Raw genomic sequence first — 26468 nt, 5'->3', positions numbered from 1 at the left:
ACTTTGATGGTCAGATGGTCTATGCAAATTTGTTATGCCCCGATAATTGATAATTTTACGCGATGAATTTACTGAAAATCGATGACAGTTTCAAAAGTGTATTCAATGACTCTGATCGTCAGATGGTCTATGCAAATTTGTTATGCCACGTTTATTCCAAGTTAGAGCAAAAGTCAAAATCAATTAGACAATAAGGGTACCTTTGTCCTGATCCCTAAACTGGTCACATGGAGGCTTTTTCAAGTGCAACGATGTTCCATTTTGGCCGTAGAAATTTTCAGAAGAGTTTATAATAGTTTGATGTGCATGAACGATATTTCCGTGTAAGATCACTGAAACTTAAAGATGTTCTGACACATGGTTTAAATGTTTTGAGTTGTAAAGTCATATATAACTCAGTTTTGATTGATCTCCACAGTAAAACGTATTCTGATTTTTAGGTAGTTTGGTCTGGTATTCCTCCAGGGTTGAGGAAGTTTATACAAAGTCTTTCAAGGAGTATTAAACGTCATTTTAAACGTCATTCTTTTTTATTAAAAAAAAAAAGCAGTATTGTAGCTCCCATTGCGGGCCTATGTATACGTGAACATCTGGGCAATCGCCTATGTGCTTTGAAGGGGAAAATCATCGCGTTCATTTCAAGAATGTTTTGTTCCGTGTATTGTGGTTGTTTGTAAACCCTAAGCTCGAACAGTCGGTGCGTTTACCATTTCAGTTGTTTATGTTGTAATTTCGTTTGTTTTAAGCGTGTTTTCTCTTTGCAGAAAACCTCTCCTTTGCTGGTTAGTCGAGTTTTCGACACAAGCAAATGTTTCTGTGAAATAAACAACAAGTATATCCTTGTGATATCGTTCACTTGTGGCTTTGGAGCTTCTGAATTGTTTTCCTCTTCACAGGACACAATAAGTATCTTCAAATATGGAACATTCTAGTAAAATAATTAATTTAAGAAGCAACCTTTCAACGTCCTTAAGGTATCACACTACCTGTAACGTTTGGTATTCAGAATAATTTGCAAAGTTAGGTAACTAACCAAGTCGCGCTCCTCAAAATTCTCTTTAAAAGTATTGAGGGAATGCATGTAAAAGTTAAATCTACAAAAAATAAATAAATATTTTGAAAGCGCGCTGTAGCGGATGAAACTTCACCATCTTTCCAGCGTTTTGTGATGACGTTATAGTTTATGAATTTCAGATGGTCATATATTCTCATCCAAGTATATTTCTATTAGCTAGCATTAAATTAGCTATCTGGAGAGTTATCGGAATCACGAATAGTAGATCTCGTATATACAATTTAACAGGCATTCCAGTTTTATAAAATCAATTTTAGGCGTTATGGCTGATTCAGCTTGTCAGCTGCATGGACACACGCGTTCAATTTGATTTGTACCACTCCTGATATGTCACATGAAATTTTGAACAAATTTTGATGGTTACCGGCGGAACGGTTTAACAGAGTATGAGCTGAGCGAATAACAGTTTAGCAATATACGGTAATGTTTTATGCCCAAGCCAAGCCAGATGTCTTAAGTTGCTGATAGGAGCATGATGGCGGGTTACAACTTGGGTTATGAATAAATTCAAAGCGACAGTGTGCCGATTAGTAAGTTTCTAAGTAAACTGGTGAGATCCAATGAATTCCCGTTCTAGTCTGTTTTTTTTCTTGTGATGTCGTCTCACGCTTCGGGTGCAAACATTTATATTCATAAAAGATTTGAAATGAGACTGACTTAAATAAAGAGTAAATGAGAAATAATGCCACGTTAGCCAATGAGCAGCGCTGAAGGCAGACCTTGAGGCCTTATGAATTCATATCGCATAATTTTATTCTACTAATTTATCCACAGTGCCTTTGAACCGAACCCATTTTTTAAACTGAATCACAATGAAAATGTAAAGTCTGAAGCTTGTAACGGTTATGAAAATGAAGCAAAGGCTCCAAAAGATGATTCTGATGTTGACTAATTTTGATTCATCAGTAGTGACCCAAACGCAAACGGATGAAAGAATAGCATTGAGCACCCATGCTAAGATTACCAGACAAAGAACGCGTTTGTGGGTCACAAGTTCTCGATATCTGAGGCGGAGATGAATAGCCAGGAATCTGTCTAGACTTAGTGCCATGATACTAAAGAACGAAATGTTAGCGATTGCAAATTGGATGAGCCATAAACTTTTGATATCAAGGTTACTTGAGACACTTGCAATGAACAACGGCTGAGCTACTAAATCGACTGCGAGATCAGAGACGGCAAGATTCAGCAGCAACATTTTCAAAGGTTCTGGTAAAGAGGAAGTTTTCCGTATGGCTTGAATTGTTATACTGTTGAAAACGATCGCTATCAATGCTGCTGAAAGGGCGCTCAAGACGACATTAATGAAATACGTAGAATGTCGTGTACGTTCATCATCTGCCATTTTGCTACGAGGGAAGTTACTCGTTTATATGAAAAGTTCAATTCCACGCGGTTTTATTCAAGCTGAAAGCTTGTCAATTTGAAGATGCATGCAAATATTTAGTCTAAACCAAGCCAGATGTCTTCAGCTGCTTTGAGAGGAGACATGCAAAATGAAGAGCTGACAACATGGGATATGAATCATAGTGCCCCAAATGAAGTACTAATATTCAATGTGTTTCTAATCTACTCGATGTTTTATTGTGATATCATTCCTGGTTTCGATTTCAAGTCTTTATTTTCACGAAAGATTGGCAACGAGACTGAGACAAGGTAAAAAAAAAAACTAAAAAAGGAGGAAACAAACATGGTCATTGATAGCAAATGAGTATGAAATGAAAAAGTAAAAAATCGAATGCTCATGCTATGGGTATCAAGTTAAAACTAAGTGTAAAGAATAATAGCTTCTGGCTTTCAGACATATACCAAACTAAAAAATTACGACTTAAGACTGAGGAGGTTTTACTAATCATCAAGATATCGACGATGTTTCCCACCATGTGGATGTCATAATTAGACAGATGAGCGGTATTCTCCTGTTCAATAGCCAAACTAATTGCATAAAAGCCATTCAAAGCTGAGTTACGTCTTCTTTTTTTAATTTGTGACAGAAGTAAAAATAGAACAATTACTTGAGAACTCATTATTGCGCGTCATGAACAACTCTTCATAAGTTTTAAAAAAATACCTATGGAACTCACGTCCTTTTTCTTTCCTTTGCCAAATTCATCTTGAAAAATTTTCGTAAGACAACGTGGGGAAGGGGGGGGGGAGGGAAGGGAGGATTCTGGTTGTTGAGTCAAGATAAATTCACCAGATGCCCCTATAAGGCTCTGTAATAGTCCTGTAACCCCCCAACGCTCATTGACAGTAAATTGTTAGTATTCTATAGTTCCCCTTTATACTCTGTTGACATCGACCGATCCCTCCTCCGCTCTCCCTGAAAAAACCATGGGATCCCCTCGGAATCTCCCACTCCCTAAGGCAATAAATAAGGACTGGCTCCTTGGGATTAAGGAGTCTTAGCTCCTAAGCTTTATTAACCATAGCTGCTTGGGTACCAGATTGGGTCTTGACATCTAAGAGGAGTCAATCTTCAGTTTGAGGGGGCCCGTTAATCGGCATTCGATTTCAGTTATTTTGAATAATCACTTTACTTTTATCAGTTTTAATTTCATATAATCTTTCGCATCAATATTCCACTAAGTTTTACAAACTGTGCAACCTTCTATAAACTAAAGTATGTATGTAAATCCTGCTTTGTCCCACCCGACAAAAAACTGTGTCATTGTCAGTTTTGCCTGACTAGCTGTAAAGTTGATGCCAATCGAGAAATGAATGATTTATAATCTTCTGCACCAGCGATGATCGTAAACCGGTAGAAAATCTTGTGATCTTGAATATTTCATCCTTTTACCATACCAAAATTTATTTCCAGGGGTGTTGCAGTCGAATAATTTTGTTTGGAATAAGGCATAAACTTGCGTCCGTGAACTAGTTTCTTTTGAAAGGGAGGGTGGCTAAAATCGCTTGACACAATCACTGAATACATACAAAAGACTACAGGGTCGGTACTTTGCTAAATTTTCCAAAACGCACCCCGAATAAGGAGGCAACAAATGTATAGGATCGAATTCTGAGAGAAGTTTATACTTAAGTTACTAAGACATTATTAACCTTTCCAACCTCAATTTAGTAGGTTTAAAAGTCACTGTTACATAAATTTAAAGAAGCAAAATCTTAAAAAACTTAGGAATTCAAATGTTGTAGACACATGAATGGAAAGCCGAGTCAGTTCTGTAAAATTTTTCTATCTTGATCATCCATAATTCTGACATGAAAATATCTGTCGCAGTATGCCAATGGTAGAATATCGAATGTCTTTCATTCTCCAATGGTAAATAATTGGACTCAACGAGGAATTTACAAACACTAGAGTCTGTGAGAAACAATAAAAATGATATGATGCTGTGCTGCTGAAGCGATGTTTCCCAAAATTTAACCGGACAACAACACTAGTAAGAATATATTGGCATGTAACAAACTATGAATACAAAATATAAATAGAATACCCTGACGACTGCAGATTTTCTCAGCTTCCTAGCATCGTCCATTCACCATTCGGCGCTGCTTGTCGAACTTGTAGGGCTTCAATTTGATTTTTATGGCGTTTTGCTGCAAAATAAAGTCTGCAACTTATAACTGCTATGCAAATAAAACAAATACTCCAAATTACGAGAACTACAACTTTAAGGTGGATCCAATTCAAGGAAACTGCTGAAAAAACAATATTTAACACCCACGGTAAAATCACCACACCAACGACACGCCTGTACGTCACAAGCTCCTAATATCTGAGATGAATTTGAACAGCCAAGAATCTGTCCACGCTCAGAGCCATGACATCGAGGAACAATGTGTTAGAAAGTGCATGCAGATTTCCACCGAACAACTTGACAGTAAATGGGCTATAGTACCTTGAAATCTTCAATGCAATAAATAATGGCCGGGCTATTAAACCAACAGCAAAATCAGAGACAGCAAGACTCAGCAGTAATATTTTTAGAAGCTTTGGTAACGACGACAGTCTTTCTCATGACGTGGATTGTTAAATTGTTCAAAATGATGGCTATCGGTGGATGTTATTAAAACTGGTAACGGGAAAGGGATAACGAGGAACGGGGAAAGGGGAAAGGGGAACGGGGAACGGCGAATAGGGAACGGGTGTACAACGGTAACCCACCTGAGAATTCAAAATGGCGGCGTAAAAGATGTTTACAAACACTGATTTTATCGCTAGGTCGCCGCTTGCAGCGAAATTAGACGACTCGCTTTTATTTAACTACTGCCAAGGCGAAGCCACGAAGCCTAGTATTCCGAGGCGAGTATTCGAAGTCAACGTTTCTGCAATGGCTGCCACCATTTGTTCTGACGTCCCTCTTTGTTTCTCCTTCTTGAAATCTGCATCTTTTGGCAGGGTTTGGGTATGTTGGTTGTTTGCATTGCCCAACAGCATTTTTTGCAGATAAGTAGCAAGGAGGTAATATTTTATATTAACAAAAATGAGCTAGGAAACGTAATAACCAGCCTAGTTATTAAAGTTACTACATGCAGATATCTGCTTACCTTACCGCAAAATAACATCAGGAACATATCATTGTATCGACCCATAAACTTCCATATAAACAATAGAGAAATCAAACATTGACAGAACTTTTAATAACATTTAATTTAACAGGAAAATATCAGTTATGTCTTCAAGAATGTAGGTGTATGAAATCACATTCATGCTAATGCTTACAATAATATTTACACTGCATTGATCATATTCAAGAGAAAGTGATTCCCATAATGGGCGTGAAAGTCATTCAGCTGTTTGCTTTACAACATTATTGACATTGCTAGGTTGTAACAGTGAAGATATTGGAGATAAACTTCCTTACCTTTCAGTACAATTACTCTATGAATATAAGAATAAATGCCGCGAGCTTGTAGTTCTGATTTGATTGTTCAAATGTTGTGCATGAATTGTAAGATACTTACCTCTCCGAGGATTTGATTTCTATGCAACCTGCAATGTGTGCCAGAAAAAAACTAAATTTATGAGGCACTCAACATTTCAAAGTAAAGTCCTTAAATAAAACCTACTCTTACCGTCCGTGCTTTTTGCTCCGACGATCGCGTTCGAAGAGCACGTACTCAAAACTAGTTGCCAGACACTTTTAGTTCCCTTTACTCCGCCATTTTGAATTCTAAGGCGGGTTACTGCTGTACACCAGTTCCCCGTTCCCCGTTCCCGGTTCCCCGTTCCCCGCTCGCCGTTCTCCGTTCCCGTTCCCCGTTCCCCGTTCCCCGCTCCCCGCTCCCCGTTCCCCGTTCCCCGTTCCCCCGTTCCCCGTTCCACGTTCTCCGTTCCCCGTTCCTCGTTTCCCGTTCCTCGTTCCTCGTCCTCCGTTCCCCGTTCACCGTTCCTCGTAACCAGTTTTAGTAACATCCGCTATTGGGGCTGATGATGCGTTCAAGTCAAAATTAACGATGCTCGCACTTGTCAGGTTGACTCTTCTTTCTTGCATTTCTATTCTGTATTATGTCAAACACTCTCCTGTGTTTCACGGTGGGGAGGAGCTGTGCTTAGTGGTGAACCGGCGACCACTCGACGGGGAGCTACCGATAACTTAATCTTTTTTGACGAAAGGCCGGTGATCAAAATTCTGTATCAATAAGATCCACATTAATCCTAGTTATCTCAAAACGTTTTAATTAAAATTCGCAAAAAGCATTCGCGTCCTTTTTCTTGAACTGACATAAATTTCTGGTGGACCCCATCCCTAAGGCATTGCACGCCTGCCATGGGTTGGGTTTAGACATGTAGGTCGGCGGGCACTGCACCTCCCTTCATCGGGGGCCCGGCCGTCCACCTTAAACATAAAAAAAACTTACCGAGGAACAAGATGTAATCGGTGACACCGGTCACTGGTATCTGCGGCTACCCTGATGCTACATAACAACAAAGATTTCGATGATCATCAGCTTTATCCAAAACTCGTGTCCTACTATGATCCCATGAGCTACACCATGTAGATACGAATAAAAACAACAAACAAAGCGATTTAAAATCTTATAGATTACGGATCAAAAACTCACCTTCTACCTTCAAGCGTAATGCACTACTCCTAAAAAGGGGAAAAAACAAAAAATTATTACATAATATTGTTGATTTAAGTTGTTGTCCTTCTCGAGAATAAAAAGAAAGGTTTGCGAACCACGCAATACTTACGATGCCAGTTTTCTCCTTCCTGGAAAAAGTCCCTCCTAGATGCAATTTAACAATCAAATGTAACTCATTAGAATGATCAAAAGGTTTCAAAACCGATAGTACAAAATTGTTTGAAAGTGTACCATTGAGGGCTGGTAAAAGCGAGTTCAAAGCCATCTACACAAAAACGCTTAATCAAATATAGAAAACAGATATGGAGAGAAGAAAATCATGTCTAAAATGTAAGCGTACCTCGCCTCTTCTTGATTCATCTAGAAGACCCCTACAATAGATAAAACCCAATATTTAACAAGTCAATTAAATAGCACAATTTTGGCTTACCTTGAATAGGCTCCATGAGGCTAAGAGCATTTGTTTTTGTTTTTGTTTTTGTTCTTTTGTGCGAGTCACCAGTAACCAGAGGTGAATAAAACAACTGGTTTCTGTTAACTATTTGTGACTCATCTGACAAGATAAACTGGAAAGAGAGGCTCTGCTTGTTGCCTGTGATTATACGGATAGTTTGCAAGATCGGTCTGAGATTTATGGTTGATGGCTTAAAACAAAATCAACATGAAGAAAATGACTAACTTTGGTAATGGCTTCCTTTTTGTTGGTTCTACGGTAGATGATAAGAACGACTGCAAAAATGGATCAAGGTTCTGACCTTTCTGTAGAGAGAAACAGCAAGGTTAACAGTTTTACCCAGGGGACATTCATTGTATACCCAGGGGACATCCATTGTATACCCAGGGGACATTCATTGTATACCCATGGGACACTCCTTGTATACCCACGGGACATTTATTGTATACCCACCGACTGAATACTTGAATAGAACTCAGTATAAGAATCAAGTAATTCACTTGTCTTTAAAGCATCGCCGGCTTACCTCCTTTTTGAGTATTGTTGTCATTGACTTGATCTTTTTACCTGCGAAAAATGCAGAATCGAGAAATTAGAACAAAAAGTATGGACTCCAACAGCTAAAACTGCAGGAGGGTGTCGGTAATATTCCTATGACAGAGAATCACGTTGGGCAAACAACCTGTCACACTTGACATTGTTTTCTGATTAGCTTAGATTGACTAATTTATCAGTCCTATAACCCCTCTTCGCTGTAAGTATGTTTCAAAAAAGCTTTTTTTGGCTTAGTAACGTCACGTTGCTTATTAATCTTTTCTTCTATTGATTTCATCCTGTATTCTTTTCATTCTATCTGTGCATAGGATATATTAGTGGTGCAAAACAGTATACAACTTACGCGCTTTATCACCCATCTTGTCAGGGCCAAACATTTTACTGAATTCCTTTTCTGGTGAAAGGAAGTTGAACAATAATCCGCTTCCCTTTAGCAGCGGATTAGAACACAAATACTAGACAACAGAAAAACAACAAATTATTCGAAGAATTCATTCCAAGCCTCGAGATTGATTAATGCCTCATTCTCACCTGGAAATATTTCTCAAACTGAACTCTGCAAGCATCGAAATAAGTAGCTGTACTCTTCTGCGAAACTGATTTTAAAGAATTACGCTTCGGTGGAAGAAGCGAGTCATCGATTGAACCTGCAAGAGCCAAAATGAAATGAAATTATATGCACGAAGCACTTTTTAGGAGTGTCGAACGGGAAAAAAGACTCGTCTAGTGGGTCTCATGGGTGTTTCTCTCATCTTGCGCGTGCTGGCTGATAAAAATGACCCTGTGTCTATGCCTTTTAGTTTGGTGTGATATTTCCAATGGAAATAATTCAAAGCAAACATAGATCAAACTCCAATACTTACCGTGGAATTCTTGTAACTTGCTTTGAAGAACAAAGAATTCCTTATACCGCCTGTTGATTTAAAATAAACATCAAAGGGCGATTAAAACTGTTAAAACCAAGTCTGTAAAGGTCCAACTTCCTCTTACAAGGACTTGCACGATAGTTCCCTCTTCGCGACTATTGTGGGTAATATGAACAAAAAAGGAAACGATATTACCAGTGCCTTCGCCACTTTCAAAATGGAAAAGGTAAGAGGAATGTTTAGCAAACTTCGATTGCTTTGTGAAAAAATGTCAAAATCGTGAAATTCGTTTAGTTCCTCAACAAAATATAGAATGGAAGGGCATCTGTATAACTTGAACTCCCCTTACTAACAGCAGTCTCTGCTTTTCGGTGAAGTTCGTCGCACGAGGGGAAAAAAATCAGTGCGCCTCGCACCTAGAGTTCTGCGCGGTGCGCTAACACCGTTATTTTTTTCACTTAATTTGTTTTGACTCGTGCGACAAACTACGCCGAAAAGGAAAGACTGCTCGTAATCTGGGAAGCTGATGACAAACAGTAATTAAAACCTACCGTGCTACATCCCATCGGGTCACTACAAAGAAAGGGAAAAAAGAAATATAAGTTCACTGCTTGAGCTTCCCCCCCCTTTTTACCAAAATGCATGCATTTCTAAACCGCTTTACCAGTACCGTACCGTTCCTCAAGAAAGTAGTAAAACGAAAACAGGGATTTCTTTCATTTGGATCACTTTCACTGCTCCTTTAACGGGTCACCGCTTATGTAAACTCACAAAGCGATTTTGCCATATGCGTGGGTTGTGGAGGAGCTGGGGTGCCTTGAAGGCGTCAGTTTTCAGAGGTAGTGCTAGTTTGGTATCCATTGAAACCGTTTCACACTGGACTAAAGAAGGTGTAAGGGACTGAGAAGGATACGCTCATAATCAGAAATACACTCGCAAAGTAACTGTGGAATGAGCGGACACTCGAAGGAACCTCGAACATAGCTATGGAAAAATACCTAACCACTTCAGTGGAAACAGTAAGAATAAAAATACCTCGCATTGAACCCTTTGTCGAACAGCATGTTTCATCTTAATGAACCGTTCTTATGTTGAAATTGGTAGCTTAAAATAGTAATAGTTATTATAATTTTGACTTTTAATTATCGTCATCTTGTTATCGACTTTGTTGCAAAGAAAGCCACTTTTTGCTGAAACTATACCTTTTTTATTTCAAAAGGTGGCCAGCGTCGCTTTGATTATTTGAAAACTATATACGCCGTTGATAGAGCATGAAGCGAACTAGAGCCTGGCTTGTAACTCTAAAGAGAAGATGATGGAATATGAAAAATTGCGCGTTTAGCTTGAAACCTTGAATCACCAGCTCGCACTCACCGACCGAAGACTTTCACGAAGTGCATTATGGTTACAAATCTCCATGGAGCAAACGCAAATAACTCAAAAGGCAGCAGTAAGTTTGGAAAAGAAGTTCGCACAAATATCCAGAGATTTGGCGGAAATGGAAGCTGGAATCATGAGAGCGTAGAAACATTGGTTGAAAAAGATGGAAACCATAGGAAGAAGAGAACACCTCTCCGATCAAAACATAAAGTCAAGTAAACAGGGTCAAAGTCGCTGAGGGATAAACTATTTAGTGCAACAACCTGCTGATGAAAAGGATGACACATTTGTTGGGTAAAAGTAAATTCTGTCTTCGTTGATTTTGTGATGGAAAATGCTCTGATTGTTCTAGAATACCTAAAGGTTCTACGACGAAAAAGAGGAACTTTGATTTCGGAATAGCGGCAATTGTACCTGATGTATATTTACAGCATACGCACCTTCTTCTGCATCAGCTCTTTCCACAGATATAATAAACATACATTTCTGCAAAGCAAAGAAACCTTTTATGTCATGCATGAAAGTCTATTACTGCTCTCAGTTACAGTAATCGAGAGCAAGCGAACACACCACAGTTAACACTAGTTTAAGGATTCACTCTACTATCTTTGAACACGGTCACCATTCCTATCACTAGACTGATCCAACAGAATTTTAAAGGATCTGGTTTGATTGTCACAAAATGGAAATTACAATTTTTCAAGTCAACCGCGTTACAGTCATTAAAGTTTACGATATCCTTATATAATAATATTTTACTTAATGTACATAATTCTTGATGTAGGTTGTAATTTTTATTGAATATTTTGTTGTGGGCTTCCTAGAAAGTAGGCTGATAGGTTCTAAAGAAACTATTTAGGGCTGTGTCGGTGGGGGTAACGAAATAATTCACAACCCACACAACCCACAATTCCTCTATTCGCTCCGACGAAGGGCTAACGCTTGAAATGTAAGCTTTTGGAATCGTTACGATGGCCAATTTACCATTTAACTTTTGTTGATATATCCAAATTATTTCCTGGAAAGTAGCTTGTAGCTAAGTGTGGTGGTACATTAAATAAAGAGGAACTACTACTACTACTACTACTACTACTACTACTACTACTACTAAATGATAAGGTTATTTCCTCCTCACTTTAACCTGCAATGGTAGCCTATCCCTGACGTTCAATTAGTAAAACAAAACGCGAAAGCAAAGGGCGCGATGGTGGCGAAGGAGTGAAAAAAACCGGGAAGGTTTGGGTCGGGTCGCGTACTTAATCTCAAGACCCGACCCAATCTTCCCGGTTTTTACTTGAAGTAAAATGACCAATCACCTGTTTAGTTTCCATGATCACGTGAGGAATCGTTATCTTCCACAAGCTGAGGTCACGCGTCTCCTTTTCTTCCACTCCTTCATTTTCTTCTTCACTTTCCCAGTCACAATCCTTCAAACAAATGAATAAAAATTCGTTTTCGAGCTTTTGCAAATCACGAATTGATTTCAGGATCAACATCGATGACCATGATTCAATTGCTCTGTGATCCTTTCACTGTTCACCTACATTCAAACAATTCCAAATCGTTTACACTACTAAGTTAGTTGGTGAAAGTTGTAGAGTGTTACCGGAGGTGTGTCTGGGATATCACACGGGTCCTCTTCATACGGTGAGTCATCTGGAGCGTAAAACAAATGAAATGAGGTAAAAACTTCAAAAGATTTTCACTCACCACATAATTTGTTGCTGACTTTGCACTATCTTTAGCGAATGTACTTGCGCAAGTACTTGTAGATATCAACTGAAAAAATTTTCCCTACAACCTATAGGGAACTTGTAACTTTAATTATTAAAGAGAGATTCCATCGCTGCTGCGTAAAACTGTAGTCAAGAGCTTTTGTTGCCCACAAAATGTTCAATTAAAGTAAAATATGGCAAAACGGGTACATCTGCTGTAATTTAATGCGTATGGCACGTTGACTGCTGCTTCAAATACTTTTCAGTCTTGCTGGGAGCACACAAATCAACTTCACCGTTACTTACCTTTGTTTGGATTCATTACTTTATCTTTCAACTTTCCAGCTAACCTTGAAAACTCTGCCAAAGGATCAAACTTTTTCTTTGAAGCCCTGCAACAAATGGAAAAGATCAAGAACCCAAGAAAGTTCGGATAGGGCCACGTGCTCGAATTTAGTGAGCGTCATTTGTTAACTATGATATAGTTAAGCAATGAAAATAAAAAAGGAAGGGATTAAGAAAGTTTCTTTATTTTTTTTTTTACCTTGAAGTCGGTTTGTTCAAAGGTTTGGCTGGCAATCGGCTTCCACACCATAGCGCTGATACTTTCTTTTTGCAATAGAAGAGGAGGTTAAAGCCAGGTTAACCCCTGTTTACCTGAAAGACTTGCCTCAAGATAAGAATAACTATATGCCTATCTTGGTCCTACTAGTTATTTCTAAACCTCTTGAAAGAGCTTATACAGGTTATATGAACATGTACTACTTTTTTGCAACTCTTACTTCAAAATAACTCTTCTGTGCTCAGCACACTTTGTAAAGCCCATTTGTTTTACAACAAAGAATTAAAGACTTTAGAGAGGGTAAAACTGTGAAATGGGTGATGTTGTCAAATAAGTGGTACAACAGTTGATCCCCCTATTCCAAAGCAACAATGTATTTTGACACAAATTTCCAATTTTTTTTCTGAAACAGTAATTATCAGGAAACTCTTCTACAGCACATCAATTTTCAGAATGACATGAGTAATTCTTCAGAATTTCGCCAAAATCGGTTCCAAAGTAAAAAATATGAGCCTCAAACATGCCAATTTTTAGATAGCAAGCACTTTCCCTCTCCCTCCTCCAGCGATACAATCTTCTGAAAAAATTCATAACATGGCATTGCAATAGTCTGAAAGTGAACTTAGATGTTATTCATGTCTTTTTGAAAAGTATAAAGAACTATGGAAGGGATTCATAGGGTTCTTTGATTCCAGTGAGAACTAAATCTGAGGCAATGTTAAGTGTTTGACAGAAAAAGAACGAATGTTAGGAAAAGAAAACGATGAAGAGGAACGGTGGGAAGAATCCTTTCACTCATGTTGTTACCCAGAGCTGTGACTAAAAGTGGGACGGGGACGTGGGACGCGGGGATGTGGGACGCGGGGGCTTGAGACGCGGGGACGTGGGACGTGGGATCGCAGACGTGGGGACGTGGGACGTTGGACGCAGGGACGTGAGGACGTGAGGACGTGGGACGCGGGGACGTGGGACGCGGGGACTTGGGACTTGGGACGTGGGACGCGGGGACGTGGGACTCGGGGACGTGGGACTCCGAGACCTGGGACGCGGGGATATGATGAACAAACAACACCTGATTTTTGCGCTGAATTTGTAAAAGTATAATTTTCGGTGGTCTCGGGAAAGGTATTATTTTATGTTGGAGAGCTTGTCAGTAGCAGCCGATGATTTCCAGCGTCCATGGTTCGGCCGGATATGTTTGTTTTCCTTTTTGACCGCAAGAACTCTGGACAGCCATGGAGGACTTTCCCTGTAAGTATCCATTGTTTCTTGTTGATCCTACAACATCCGTGCCTTATCCTTGCAAATTTCGTTCCCGTCCCTGAGTCCCACGTCCTCGCGTCCCACGTCCTCACGTCCCACTTCCTCGCGTCCCACGTCCTCACGTCCCACGTCCTCGCGTCCCACGTCTCATGTCCCCACGTCCACGCGTCCCATGTCCTCACATCCCACGTCCCCGCGTCCTATGTCACCGAGTCCCACGTCCCTACGTCCCACTTCCCACGTCCCCGACCCACTTTTAGTCACAGCCCTTACCAAGGATAGCTCGCTTTCTCTTGCGCAACGTCTTCGAACACGTGACCATGTGACTCCCCCCGAAACAGTAGTGATTCCTTACCGTATCTGTGCTACTGCCATATCATCCTAAGAAAAAGATACAGAGTAGGCCTAAGGCCGATGGGAAACACTTGTCTCTCCAAGCCCCCATGCAAACTATTTTATCAGTCTTGCGTTGCTACGTTTTCTCTAATTTCGGGTGGAAATGAACATCATCGGCTTTCAAGCTCTCAAGCTTTCAGACAATGGGCTTATCGACAGGGGTACTCTATCGAGCTCCTGCTTGTTCATCTCACGGAAACATGGAGAAAAGCAGTTGACTCTGGTTCCATAGTGGCTGTTGCCTTTGTAGACTTTCGCAAAGCGTTTCATAGTGTATCGCACCAGATCTTGTTGGAGAAATTACTCTCAAATTTTGGCATTTGTGATCAAGCACTGGGTTGGATTACAGATTATTTAATTGGGAGAAAGCAGTACACAGTTGATAATGGAAATATCTCTGACACTTTTCCCATATCCGTCGGTATACCACGGGGATCAGTGCTCGGCCCTACACTGTTCTCTTTGTTTGTCAACGATCTACCCACCAAGTGTGAAATCAGGCTCCGTCTACTTATTCGTTGGTGATATTACGATCTACTGTATCAAACAAACGGCAGATGAAGCGGTAGCTCAATTGGATAAAGCTTTAGATAAGCTGTACAAATGGTGTATTTTAAATCGCCTTACCCCACCTCCGCAAAAAAGCGAAGCCATGTTAATTTGCAAAGCCAAAATTACGGGGCCAGTGGCGCCAATCCACATATAAAGGTACCGATGCCATAAAGTGGGTTAACAAGTCTCGTCCATGTTAGGTTCCAAGAGTTCGATGTCGCCATAGTAGTTACACAAAATGGCACATCAACCAATGCTAGGAGTAATAACTGATTTATTTCTCATAGTGAATCATATTATATACAGGTTTTTTAGATAGGCGTAATTAGAACGAAACGATAATCATTTTAGGCATTTACCACAAAGGAAATTTGCAGGTGAGCAGTAGTACGTTGTGGTGTATTCTAATCTGGGGCAAGTGTTAAGTAACTTAAGTGTGGGTGCTCGGAATATCCGGGCATGTATTCTAACACCCCCTCTTGCTCGGACGTTGCGAGCATAACAATCTAACCACCTAGAATAATGCCTGTGAACTTTTGTAACGTAACTTTAGTTACAGGTTTTGTGAAGATGTCTGCTACGTTATCTTGCGTTGCAACATACTCTAAATTTACATTTCCATTCAGTACTTCAGATCTAATAAAGTGGTACTTAATGTCGATATGTTTTGACCTCTGATGATTTACAGGGTTCTTAGCTAGATTGATCGCTCCTTGATTGTCAACTTTAATAAGTACGTTATCGATCACTACATTCATATCACTACATAACTGTTTGAGGAATTTCGCCTCTTGAACTGCGTTCGCTAGACTAATATACTCAGCTTCGCAAGTCGAAAGTGCAACAGTTGGCTGCTTGCGACTTTTCCATGAAATTAAAGGGCCTTTTACAGATAGCTGAACATTATACCCAGTAATGCTGCGCCTATCTTTTACAGACGCTCCCCAATCAGCATCACAAAATCCAACTAACTTCAATGCTGATCTTGATTTGCAAAATGTTAGGCCTTTTGCACGCGTGCCTTTTAAATACCTTAGCACGTGCTTGGCCATACTGAGGTCTGATTCAGTGGGGCAAGACATCTTCTGTGAAAGTTTAGTTACAACATAACACAAGTCAGGTCTAGTACCTGTCATAACGTAAATAAGACTACCAACAATTTCTCTGTATAATCTGGGATCGCTTAATGTGCGCGAATCCTCGCTTTCTTTTTCTATCCCTGTGGCACATGGGACCGATTTAGGTTTGCAGTCGGACATCTCAAATTTCTTTAAAATCTTATCGATGTATTGCGTCTGGTTTATTTCAATACTCTCTTCGCTGCATTTAAACTCCGTGCCTAAAAACCATGCAAGTGGGCCGAGGTCCTTCATTTTAAATTTATTACTCAAAGCGCCTTTTACCTGCTCTAGCAATGGTAAATTTGTTGCGGAAATAATTAGATCGTCGACCCAAACAATTATAATAACACGACCTTCTGTCTCGGAATTGTGAGTGTAAACACAGGAATCTGCGGCTGATTGAACAAATTTTTCTTCGCACAAATAATTATGAAGCATGTTGTTCCAGTTTCGGCCACTCTGCTTAAGACCGTATAAGGACTTTTTCAATCTACAAACTAATTTTTCGCCATTTTCTCCGACTTCTTCAAAACCTTTTGGTTGTTGCATAAAAACTTCGCATTCACCGATTGGTGCATTAAGATAGGCTGATCTTACATCCATTTGATGAATGATCATGCCTGTTTGCACGGCTTGCTGCATAAGTAGTCGAACTGAACTCATCCGTGCGGTTGGAGCAAAGGTTTCGTGGTAGTCAATTCCAGCAGTTTGCGAATAACCCTTAGCTACATATCGAGCTTTGTGGGTCTCCCCACCGTCCGGGCCAACCTTCACTGCAAACACCCAGCGGCCACCGACAATTTTTCTACCCGCAGGTGGCGTGACTAATTCGAAAGTGTCATTGTCTCGAATTGCAGTCATTTCGTCGCTCATGGCCTTTTGCCATTTCATCCCCTCGATAGAGTTTATAGCTTCTTCGTAACTTGTCGGAATGTTTGAAACTCTATAACAGTAATCTACTGTGACGTTAATATCATCGTCTGAGTCAGTGGCTAAAACATAGTCTTCTAAGTGTTGGGGTTTGTTACGGGTTCGTGGGGGGTAGCGTTTGTCATTTTCACCGTTATCAGATTTCTCACCGGGGCTCTGACTCTCTGTCTCAGTTGAGTTACTAGTCACTTCATCATGTTCCCCCTCTGTCAGTTTTGTCGGGTCAACAGCTGGTCGTAGAGCGTCCTCATCAAAATGTGGCGAGTTGTCAGTTCCGAAAAATTTTACACATCTTACCCGCTCAATTTTGTTTGATTCCGGGAAATACACTAGGTAAGATGGACTTTCCTTGTCATAGCCTACAAAGATACCTTGCTTGCTACGCGCTTCTAGCTTCTTTGCATTTTGAACATAAGCATAGCAAGTGGAGCCAAAAACTTGCATGTGGCTAATATCCGGTCTGTTGCCTACAAGCGCTTCGTAGGGAGTTTTGCCTAATCTCGCGTTGAAACATCGATTTCTGATATGGGCGGAAGTCATTAGCGCGTATGTCCAAAATTGTTTTGGCAATTTTGATTCTAACAAAAGGCATCTGGCCATTTCAAAAAGACTGCGCCATGCCCGTTCCGCCGATCCATTTTGATGCGGTGAGTAGGGGCAGGATGTCTCGTGTTTTATGGTGTTTTCGCGCAATAACGATCAGAACGCTTTGTTCGAAAATTCGCCTCCGTTGTCGCTCCTAATGCGCTTTATCTTGCCATACGGGGCTGTGTCAGCCAGGAATTTCTTTGTGGCCTCTACTGTGTCACTTTTCTGCTTAAGAAAATAAACCATAATGATTCCAGTATAGTCATCCACGAAACATAATGTATACTTGAAACCATCTCTGGCCTCCGGACTGATTGGACCAGCCAGATCACAGTGGACAAAATTTAATGCTGCTTTAGCTCTTTCATCGGGTTTCCGGTTCCGAAATTGACACATTTTACCTTGCGTGCAAACCGCACACTCGCATATTTTGTCATCCTTGATTCTCATGCCGTCAACAACATTAGATAATTTTCGTAAATCCTGAAAATTACAATGGCCCATAATTTTATGCCACTCCATCAAAGAGCTTGCATTGTTGTGGGAGGATGAAATGCTATTCAAATAGTACAACCGCCCCTTTTGTTCGATCTCGAACTTTGTGCCATCCGGTGCTTTGAAATATTTTTCTTTCCTGTTAAGATTTATGCTCGCCCCTCTTTCTACCGCCGCGGAAACAGAAAAAATATTCTGAGTGTAAGACGGGATATACAGAGCGTTGTTAAGGATAACATCATGCAAATTACCGTTAATGTCATATAACTTAACCTTAGCTTCTCCCCTCCCCAAAACTACGTTAGCCTTACTTCCATCGGCGAGCTCAACAACATGATCCTTTGCTTTAAAGTCTAAGTCAAAATTTACAAACTTAGATTCCTCAGTTACTATATGACTAGTAGCTCCCGAATCGAAAAGTAAACTATTTTGCTGTTTCTTACCTAGACCACTTTGGTCTTTAACGGTGAAAGTAAAATAATGTTCAACGGAGTCCATGTTCTTTGATATTTCCCTCTTTCTTTGGGGTTCCGCGGCTGTTTTCGCTGCATCGGTCTTCCGTACTCGGCACTCTTTAGTGTTGTGGGACTTGATCCGGCATTGTTGGCACCATTTATCCACTACTTTATGGGAGTAACAGTTTACAGTTTTGTGCCCCTTTTTGCCACATTTATAACAGTTTCCTTGGAACTTCGCTGGGAGCGCCTTGGACGCGTTAGCCAGCATAACACCGTCGCTTTCACTACGGCAACATCGCTCGTTTTCCTCATGGCTTCGAAGGGCTGTCTTAAACTCAGCAAAGGTCATTTGCTTTTCTCTCTGCATAACTACAGTAGCAAAAGCCCTGTAGCTGCTAGGAAGACCTTTTAGTGCCATAGCTACCAGTAAGCTATCGCTGATCACCTCCCCCGCCGCCTTCAGAGCAGTTGCCGCGGTCTCCGCCCTAATAATGTAGTCCGTGGTGGTCTCTCCGTCATTCATACGAAGCGAAGTCAGCTCTGTGTAGAGGCCAATGATTCTGGGCTTTCCTTTCCCTTGGTAGTGCTCTCGCAGCACGCGCAAAGCTTTCCTCCCATCGTTGTTGGCTTCCCTTATGACGAGGGACAAGCTTCTGTCGTCCAAACACTGAACAAGTTCGGCGAAGGCATGCGCTTTCTTTTCAGCACTGGGCGCTGTCGTTTCGCTTTCTGGGGGAACGACCACATTGTACAGCTTCTGAAGGCGCATGTATCCCAAAACCTTTACCTCCCATAGCTCGTATTTACTGTCATCCCCGTCAAACAGGAGTGTTCTCCTGGGCCCATAACCTGTTAGGTTCCAAGAGTTCGATGTCGCCATAGTAGTTACACAAAATGGCACATCAACCAATGCTAGGAGTAATAACTGATTTATTTCTCATAGTGAATCATATTATATACAGGTTTTTTAGATAGGCGTAATTAGAACGAAACGATAATCATTTTAGGCATTTACCACAAAGGAAATTTGCAGGTGAGCAGTAGTACGTTGTGGTGTATTCTAATCTGGGGCAAGTGTTAAGTAACTTAAGTGTGGGTGCTCGGAATATCCGGGCATGTATTCTAACAGTCCAGGCTACTGGGTATAACAGTCGATGATAAACTCTCCTGGGTAGCGCACATGTTGGATCTCAAGAACAGTTTCGCAAAGAACTATATCTAATTGGGAGATTGAGGTCCCTGCCGAAGGACGTTCTTATTAACTTTTATTTCAGAGTCATATTACCATCAGTAACTTACGGCCTCGTTCTGTGGGGGGTCGTGTTTTAATGCAGATCTCTTCGACTCATTGGAACGATTGCACTGTAGGGCGGCGAGGATAATTTTTAATTTACTTAAAGACATGAGATCGTTGGACGTGTTAAGACAAGCTGATTGGCATCCACTGAGCTCTAGTTATAAGTTATTTCTGTTAAAGCTAATGTACAAAGCATTTCATGATAGGCTCCCACTAGTGCTATCCGAAAATATTATGACGAAACGCTCTACAGGTTACTCTTTACGAGCGTCAGACTCCTTAGCGGTGCCACGTTCCAGCTCTATTTATGGTAAAAACTCTATTGCTTATAGAGGCCCTGTATTATGGAAACTATATATTCCCAATAAAAGTTATCAAAACCTGAAGAAGAAAACCCGTTCAATTGATATTTTTAGAGTTGACTTTCAAAGAGACCCCTACAACAACCACAAATTTTAGATGTAAAGATTTCCATTACTTTTAGGTTACATCATAGCTTCTACCAATTTAATATTTAGATAGTTTGATATTGTTACTTATTATGTATATATTTTGTTCTCAGGTTTAGTATTTATGCACGACCCCATAAGCTGGATAGCTTTTATTACTATCGCGCTAAAATAAAGGTTGTCTGTCTGTCATTAGGGAACTTAAGCAGTCACGACGGCAACGCCACGGAAGACGTCGATTAAAAAATGAGTTTCTACTTTTAGTTGGAATTTCGAAAATGGCTGCATGTGTTTACCGTCTCATAGGGCGCCTGACCTCAAACTCAACATAACGCATAAATGTAGCGTTGAGTTCCAAATGTAAATTTAAATAATTTGCCGCCGCGGTTTCGGTTCGCAGACGACGCAAATTTTGGTGATTTCACGTTGCTGTTTTGCATACGACGGCTAAGAAATGTACAAAGTTTTAAAACGCACCTGCCGGGTTATTGTTCTGCCAGTTAGATCTATTGTTTTTCCACGATCTCGTTGCCGTCGCCGTCGTGACTGCTTAAGTTCCCTTTTCTGTTAAACGACGTTAGGGGTAGAGTGAATGAAAACTTAAATATGGCCTGAACCAGTCAAGGGTGTTGGTAGAAATACCAATCTCTTCGCGCAAACGATCGATCAAAACATCAGGATTCACCGTATCAACAGCAGAAGGGATCTCTTGAGAATTCATGTTGGTGAAAATGTCATTCAGTACTTTGAAACGCCATAGGATGACTGCAAGGCGGGGTATATCGAGTTTGCCACCATTTGCGCATGCGTCTGGTCGAAGACAATTTTCTCCTTCAATTTAGACACATACTGTAAATTGCTTATGGGTCGGTGGTTCTTATACAGTAGATCCAGCTCAGGCCTTTTTTTAGCAGTCGATCGATAAGAGCGCATTTCCAAGCATCAACAAACACACCAGAATCCAGCGATAGACTTATCATTTTGGTGATCACTGGAAGCAGCATGTAAATACATTCTAAACTAATCAAGACCAAGTATGTCGGCATTGGATCGAGACTACAACTTTTCTTGTCACCGGCTTTCGAATTGTGAAGATGTTTGGTAAACCACGTGACACATCACTGAGCTTAAAGTGAATATTTATTGTAGTACCTCATAAAAGCGTTCTTCATGAAAACAAATTGACTTAAACGACCCACTAGAACTTTTATTAGTCTTGATAATTTTTTTCCTGCACAACTTTCTCTAAAGCAAAATCAGGAAAAGTAAAAACTAACAAGAATAGTAACGAAGCCCAATTCATGACTCATGTATTCCTCAGTAAGGCAGAGTAATGTATTGATGCACTTGTTTGTAACACATCGTTTTTCGTTTTGATAATCTACTCTTCTGACTTACAAAACATATTTCGCGAAATTTCCCTGATCGAATGTCGAATGTCTCTTATTCTCCAGCAGTAAACAACTGGATTAAGAGATGAATTTATCATGTACATTACTGTTAGAGAGTAAAGAAAAAATGATTGTGCCCAGCAATAGTAGTTTTATCTCCAAGTATTTTGGCAACAAGCCTACAGTATACTGGCGAATAGCGGAGGAAAAAAACTAAATATACATTAAATACACTAACTGCAGATCTTCTCAGTTTTATAGCATTCTCTAGTTCACCATTCTGTCCTACTTGTTGAACTTGTAAAGCGTGAATTTGGTTTTTGTGGTGTCTTACCGCAAAATACAGCCTAAAACTTACAACCGTTATGAAAATAATACAGGAGGGTTTAAGCAAAGCACGACGGCGACGGAAACGAGAACGTGGAAAAACAAAGATCTAATCGGCAGAACAATAGCTCAGTTGCATTCTAAAACTTATTATATTTCTTAGCCGGCGTCCTTTGCAAAACAACAAAGTGAAATCACCAAAATTTGCGTCGTCTGCGAACCGGAACAGCGACGGTAAATTATTTTAATTTTCATTTGGAACTCAACGCTACTTATATACGTTATGTTGAGGTTGAGTTGTGGCGCTCTATGAGATGGTAAACACATGCAGCCATTTTCGAAATTTTAATTACAAGTAGAAATTCATTTTTTAATTGACGTCTTCCTTGGCGTTGCTGTCCTGACTGCTTAAGGTCCCTATTGACTGTCAAGTTGGATGAAGTAGAAGCGCGTCCAATCTCTTCCATTTCGAACTGAGTTAAAATTCAGAAAACCGAGCGTCTAAATGAGAAAGTATGCAGTAAAGAAACTTTCCGCTGGCTCTCAATCAAATAGTTTGATCTTAGCAAATGAACCGCTGGTCAAAATGCTATCTCAATACATCCGCGGTGTTTAACACATGGTAATCTTGTGCATTAAATGCAAATCCATCACCCGTTCTCTCGAAAAGTAGAAAATCACACAAGTATTTTGCTTCCTTCCCTTTTGCTGGAATGTTTGTTTACTTCTTTTATTAAGAAGAAAAGTGTTTATTTTTATAGAAAAACTTTTAACTTTAAAATATAAGTGACGTTGGTATTCAGAATAATTTGCAAAGTTAGGTAACTAACTAAGTCGCGCTCCTCAAAATTCTATTTCAAAGTATTGAGGGACTGCATGTAAAAGTTAAATTTACAAAAAATAAATAAATATTTTGAAAACGCGCTGTAGCGAATGAAACTTTACCATCTTTCCAGCGTTTTGTGATGACGTTATAGTTTATGAATTTCAGACGGTAATATATTCTCATCCAAGCGTATTTTCTATTAGCTAGCATTAAATTAGCTATATGGAGAGTTATCGGAATCACGAATAGAAGATCTCGTATATACAATTTAACAGGCATTCCAGTTTTATAAAAACGATTTTAGGCATTATGGCTGATTCAGCTTGTCAGGGGCATGGACACACGCGTTCAATTTGATTTGTATCACTCCTGATATGTCACATGAAATTTTGAACAAATTTCGATGCTTACCGACGGAACGGTTTAACAGAGTATGAGCTGAGCGAATAACAGTTTAGCAATATATGGTAATGTTTTATGCCCAAGCCAAGCCAGATGTCTTAAGCTACTGATAGGAGCTTGATATATATCTTATTAACCACGTGCGAGGGCCGTACTGGGAGAATATCGGCCCGAGGTCTTGACAGTACGGACCGAGCGCAGCGATGTCCATACAAAAAAGACCGAGGGCCGATATTCTTCCAGTACGGTCCCGAGCACGCTTGGTTAATTAGAGATTTCTTATACGACTGAAGTTCAAAGGGACACAAGTGCGGTATCATTCGGGACCATTCGGGACAGTGCCCGGTCCAATACTGAGAGAATATTGACCGGCAATAGAGCATTTTGATTGGTTGATTTTAGTTATTGGCCCTCTGACTGCCCAAGTCGTGTAATAAAGTGGGTTACAACTTGGGTTATGAATAAATTCAAAGCGACAGTGTGCCGATTAGTAAGTTTCTAACTAAACTGGTGAGATCCAATGAATTCCCGTTCTAGTCTGTTTTTTTCTTTTAATATCGTCCCACGCTTCGGGTGCAAACATTTATATTCATAAAAGATTTGAAATGAGACTGACGTAGATGAAGAGTAAATGAGAAATAATGCCACGTTAGCCAATGAGCAGCGCTGAAGGCAGACCTTGAGGCCTTATGAATTCATATCGGATAATTTTATTCTTCTAATTTATCCACAGTGTCTTTGACCCGAACCCCTTCTTTAAACTGAATCACAAAATGAAGAGAAATTTGAATCAAACAATTACTTATAAAATATGAACCATCACAAAAATAGACAGCAGAATGGTTTGCAATTTTCTAGATTTAGAAATATCGAGTCAGTTGAATTGAAAACTTAAGTTTTTTCAGAACAGCTTGTGCTGTCAGAATAAAAATAAACAACAAATGACAAACTTTTTGCTCTGACTCATCGGTTCGCGCAGAGCCCTTTAAGTGATAAATTTCTTGTGGTTCCTTTATTCAATTTCGTGCAGTGTTATCAACACGGGGTTCCACCAAAGTTAGAACCCAAAGTATACGTAGAGCCAAAGAGTCGCGCTAAATTCACAAAATTTCCCACTTGTGTTCGAGAGAAGTTCCGCTCACGCTGGTTTAACAATCTTGGACTGCAAAACATTCGCTCAAATCGGACTTTATTCTTCACAATTCAACTTTGTACTGTCTACGATCTATCCATCTCAAGGTTACAAAAATGCTGCATTTATTAGCTAAGGAAGTCCTTACCCAAATGCGTAATTCCTGGTGAGAGACAAAGCTTGATCAATTTCTAGAAGAATTAATGTGCACTAATTTCCTATCACACGTCAGTTTATTCAACAATCATATCGTGCTGCTAATCCATATGTGGCTAACGCCTTAGAAGTACCTGATATAATGCAACATTGTTTAATTTTATGCCGCTACGCTTCCTGTTACTTTCTTCAAATCTGTTTTTTAGCGGGAGCGAAATTACGGCTTACTTCATAAACAGACGAAAATATGATCATGATAAAGCAAGGAAATCAATTTTGAGCGTACAAACGCTTCACGTGCGCAACATTCGTATCTTAATGTTTGAGGGTTTCATTCTCTTTTTTTTTTTTTTTTAGTAAGGCCCTCTCAGTACATTTTATTATAATTATAAAAATGAGTTATTCAAGGGAGAGGTGTATTTTAAACAAACATTTGAGTTTTTTTCATCTTTGACTATCTTTTACTCTTTGTTACGAGCGACTTTCATTGCACTTTAACCGAATTGAGAATAAAAAAAGAGAAAAACCGCCTGGGAAAATTAAATAATAAGAAGAAATAAGTGGACTGGTATAGGCAATATACAATATTCCATGTCGCTTATCCACATTTTAGCCTTGCAATTATATTTTGCATTAGGTCCTTTACAGAGTGTCGAACGTCGCTCATTCTCCAGCAGTAGATAATTGGATTCAGAGATGAATTTACAAACATTAGGGTGCGACAGTAAAGAGAAAAATCGTTGTACCAATTTGAATTGAACTCAAAGAATTGCTTGGCAAGAAGAGAACAAAAAAAAAGGCAAATAACAAACTAAAAAAACAAAATATACATAAAATATGTTAACGGCGGATTTCCTCAGCCTGATGGTATTTGCTAATTCACCATTCCGTGCGGCTTGCTGTACTTGTGAAGCCTGAATCTGGTTTGCATGGAGTCTTACTGCAAAGTAAAGTCTGAAGCTTGTAACAGTTACAAAAATGAAGCAAAGACTCCAAAGGATGATTTTGATGTTGACTAATTTTGATCGATCATCATTGATGATCCAAGCGCAAACGAATGAAAGAATAGCACTGAGAACCCATGATAAGATTACCAGACCAAGAACGCGTTTGTGTGTCACAAGTTCTCGATATCTGAGGTGGAGATGAACAGCCAGGAATCAGTCCAGACTCAGTGCCGTGATGCCAAGGAACGAAAGGTCAACGAGTGCAAATTGGATGGCCCATAAAATATTTGTAACACGGCAACCCACTAACTCAAATGTAATTGACAACGGCTGAGCTACTAGACCAACAGCGAGATCAGAAACGGCAAGATTCAGCAGCAATGTTTTTAAAGGTTCTGGTAAAGAGAAGGTTTTCCGTATGGCTTGAATTGTTAGGCTGTTGAAAACGATCGTTACCAGTGCTGAAAGGGCGTTCAAGACGACATTAATGAAAAACGTTGAAGCACGTGTGAGTTCATTATCTGCCATTTTGCCACGAGGGAAGTTGCAATTATCGATAGTTGATCGTTTATTTGAAAAGTTCAATTCCACGCGGTTTTATTCAAGCTGAAAGCTTGTCAATTTGAAGATGCATGCAAATATTTAGTCTAAATCAAGCCAGATGTCTTGCGCTGCTTTGAGAGGAGACATGCAAAATGAAGAGCTGACAGCATAGGATATGAATTTAGTGCCCTTAATAAAGTACTAATATTCAATGTGTTTCTAATCTACTCGATGTTTTATTATGATATCTTCCTGGTTTCGATTTTGAGTCTTTATTTTCACGCAAGATTGGCAACGAGACTGAGACAAGGTAAAAATAAACGAAAAAAGGAGGAAAAAAGACGGTCATTGATAGAAAATGAGTATGAAATGGAAAAGTAAAAAATTGAGGAGCTCCTGCTATGGGTATCTAGTTAAAACTAAGTGTAAAGAATAATAGCTTCTGGCTTTCAAACATATACCAGACTAAAATATTACGACTTAAGACTGAGGAGGTTTTACTAATCATCAAAACACGGACGATGTTGTCCATAATAC

At 39.8% G+C, this 26468-nt stretch overlaps 1 protein-coding gene and 1 pseudogene across 1 annotated transcript; both read right to left on the bottom strand.

Annotated features, from left to right (window-relative positions):
* Positions 1-8449: 8449 nt before the first annotated feature.
* On the bottom strand, positions 8450-14971 carry LOC148721355 (sorting nexin-14-like). The gene is made up of 10 exons (XM_088736140.1): positions 14945-14971; positions 12641-12705; positions 12403-12488; positions 11988-12037; positions 11698-11808; positions 10822-10867; positions 9553-9574; positions 8999-9048; positions 8667-8782; positions 8450-8590 (listed from the first exon to the last, which is right to left on the bottom strand). The coding sequence occupies exons 1-10, from the start codon at positions 14969-14971 to the stop codon at positions 8450-8452; spliced, it is 714 nt and encodes a 237-aa protein (XP_088592266.1).
* A 10001-nt stretch (positions 14972-24972) lies between these two features.
* On the bottom strand, positions 24973-26044 carry LOC148721354 (adenosine receptor A2b-like; annotated as a pseudogene).
* Between the last annotated feature and the right edge of the window lie 424 nt (positions 26045-26468).

This window comes from Stylophora pistillata, chromosome 10 (assembly GCF_964205215.1).
Source record: "Stylophora pistillata chromosome 10, jaStyPist1.2, whole genome shotgun sequence".
Classification (NCBI taxonomy): Eukaryota; Metazoa; Cnidaria; class Anthozoa; order Scleractinia; family Pocilloporidae; genus Stylophora; species Stylophora pistillata.
Note: the sequence above shows the minus strand (reverse complement) of the source record. Positions and strands in the feature narration are given on the sequence as shown.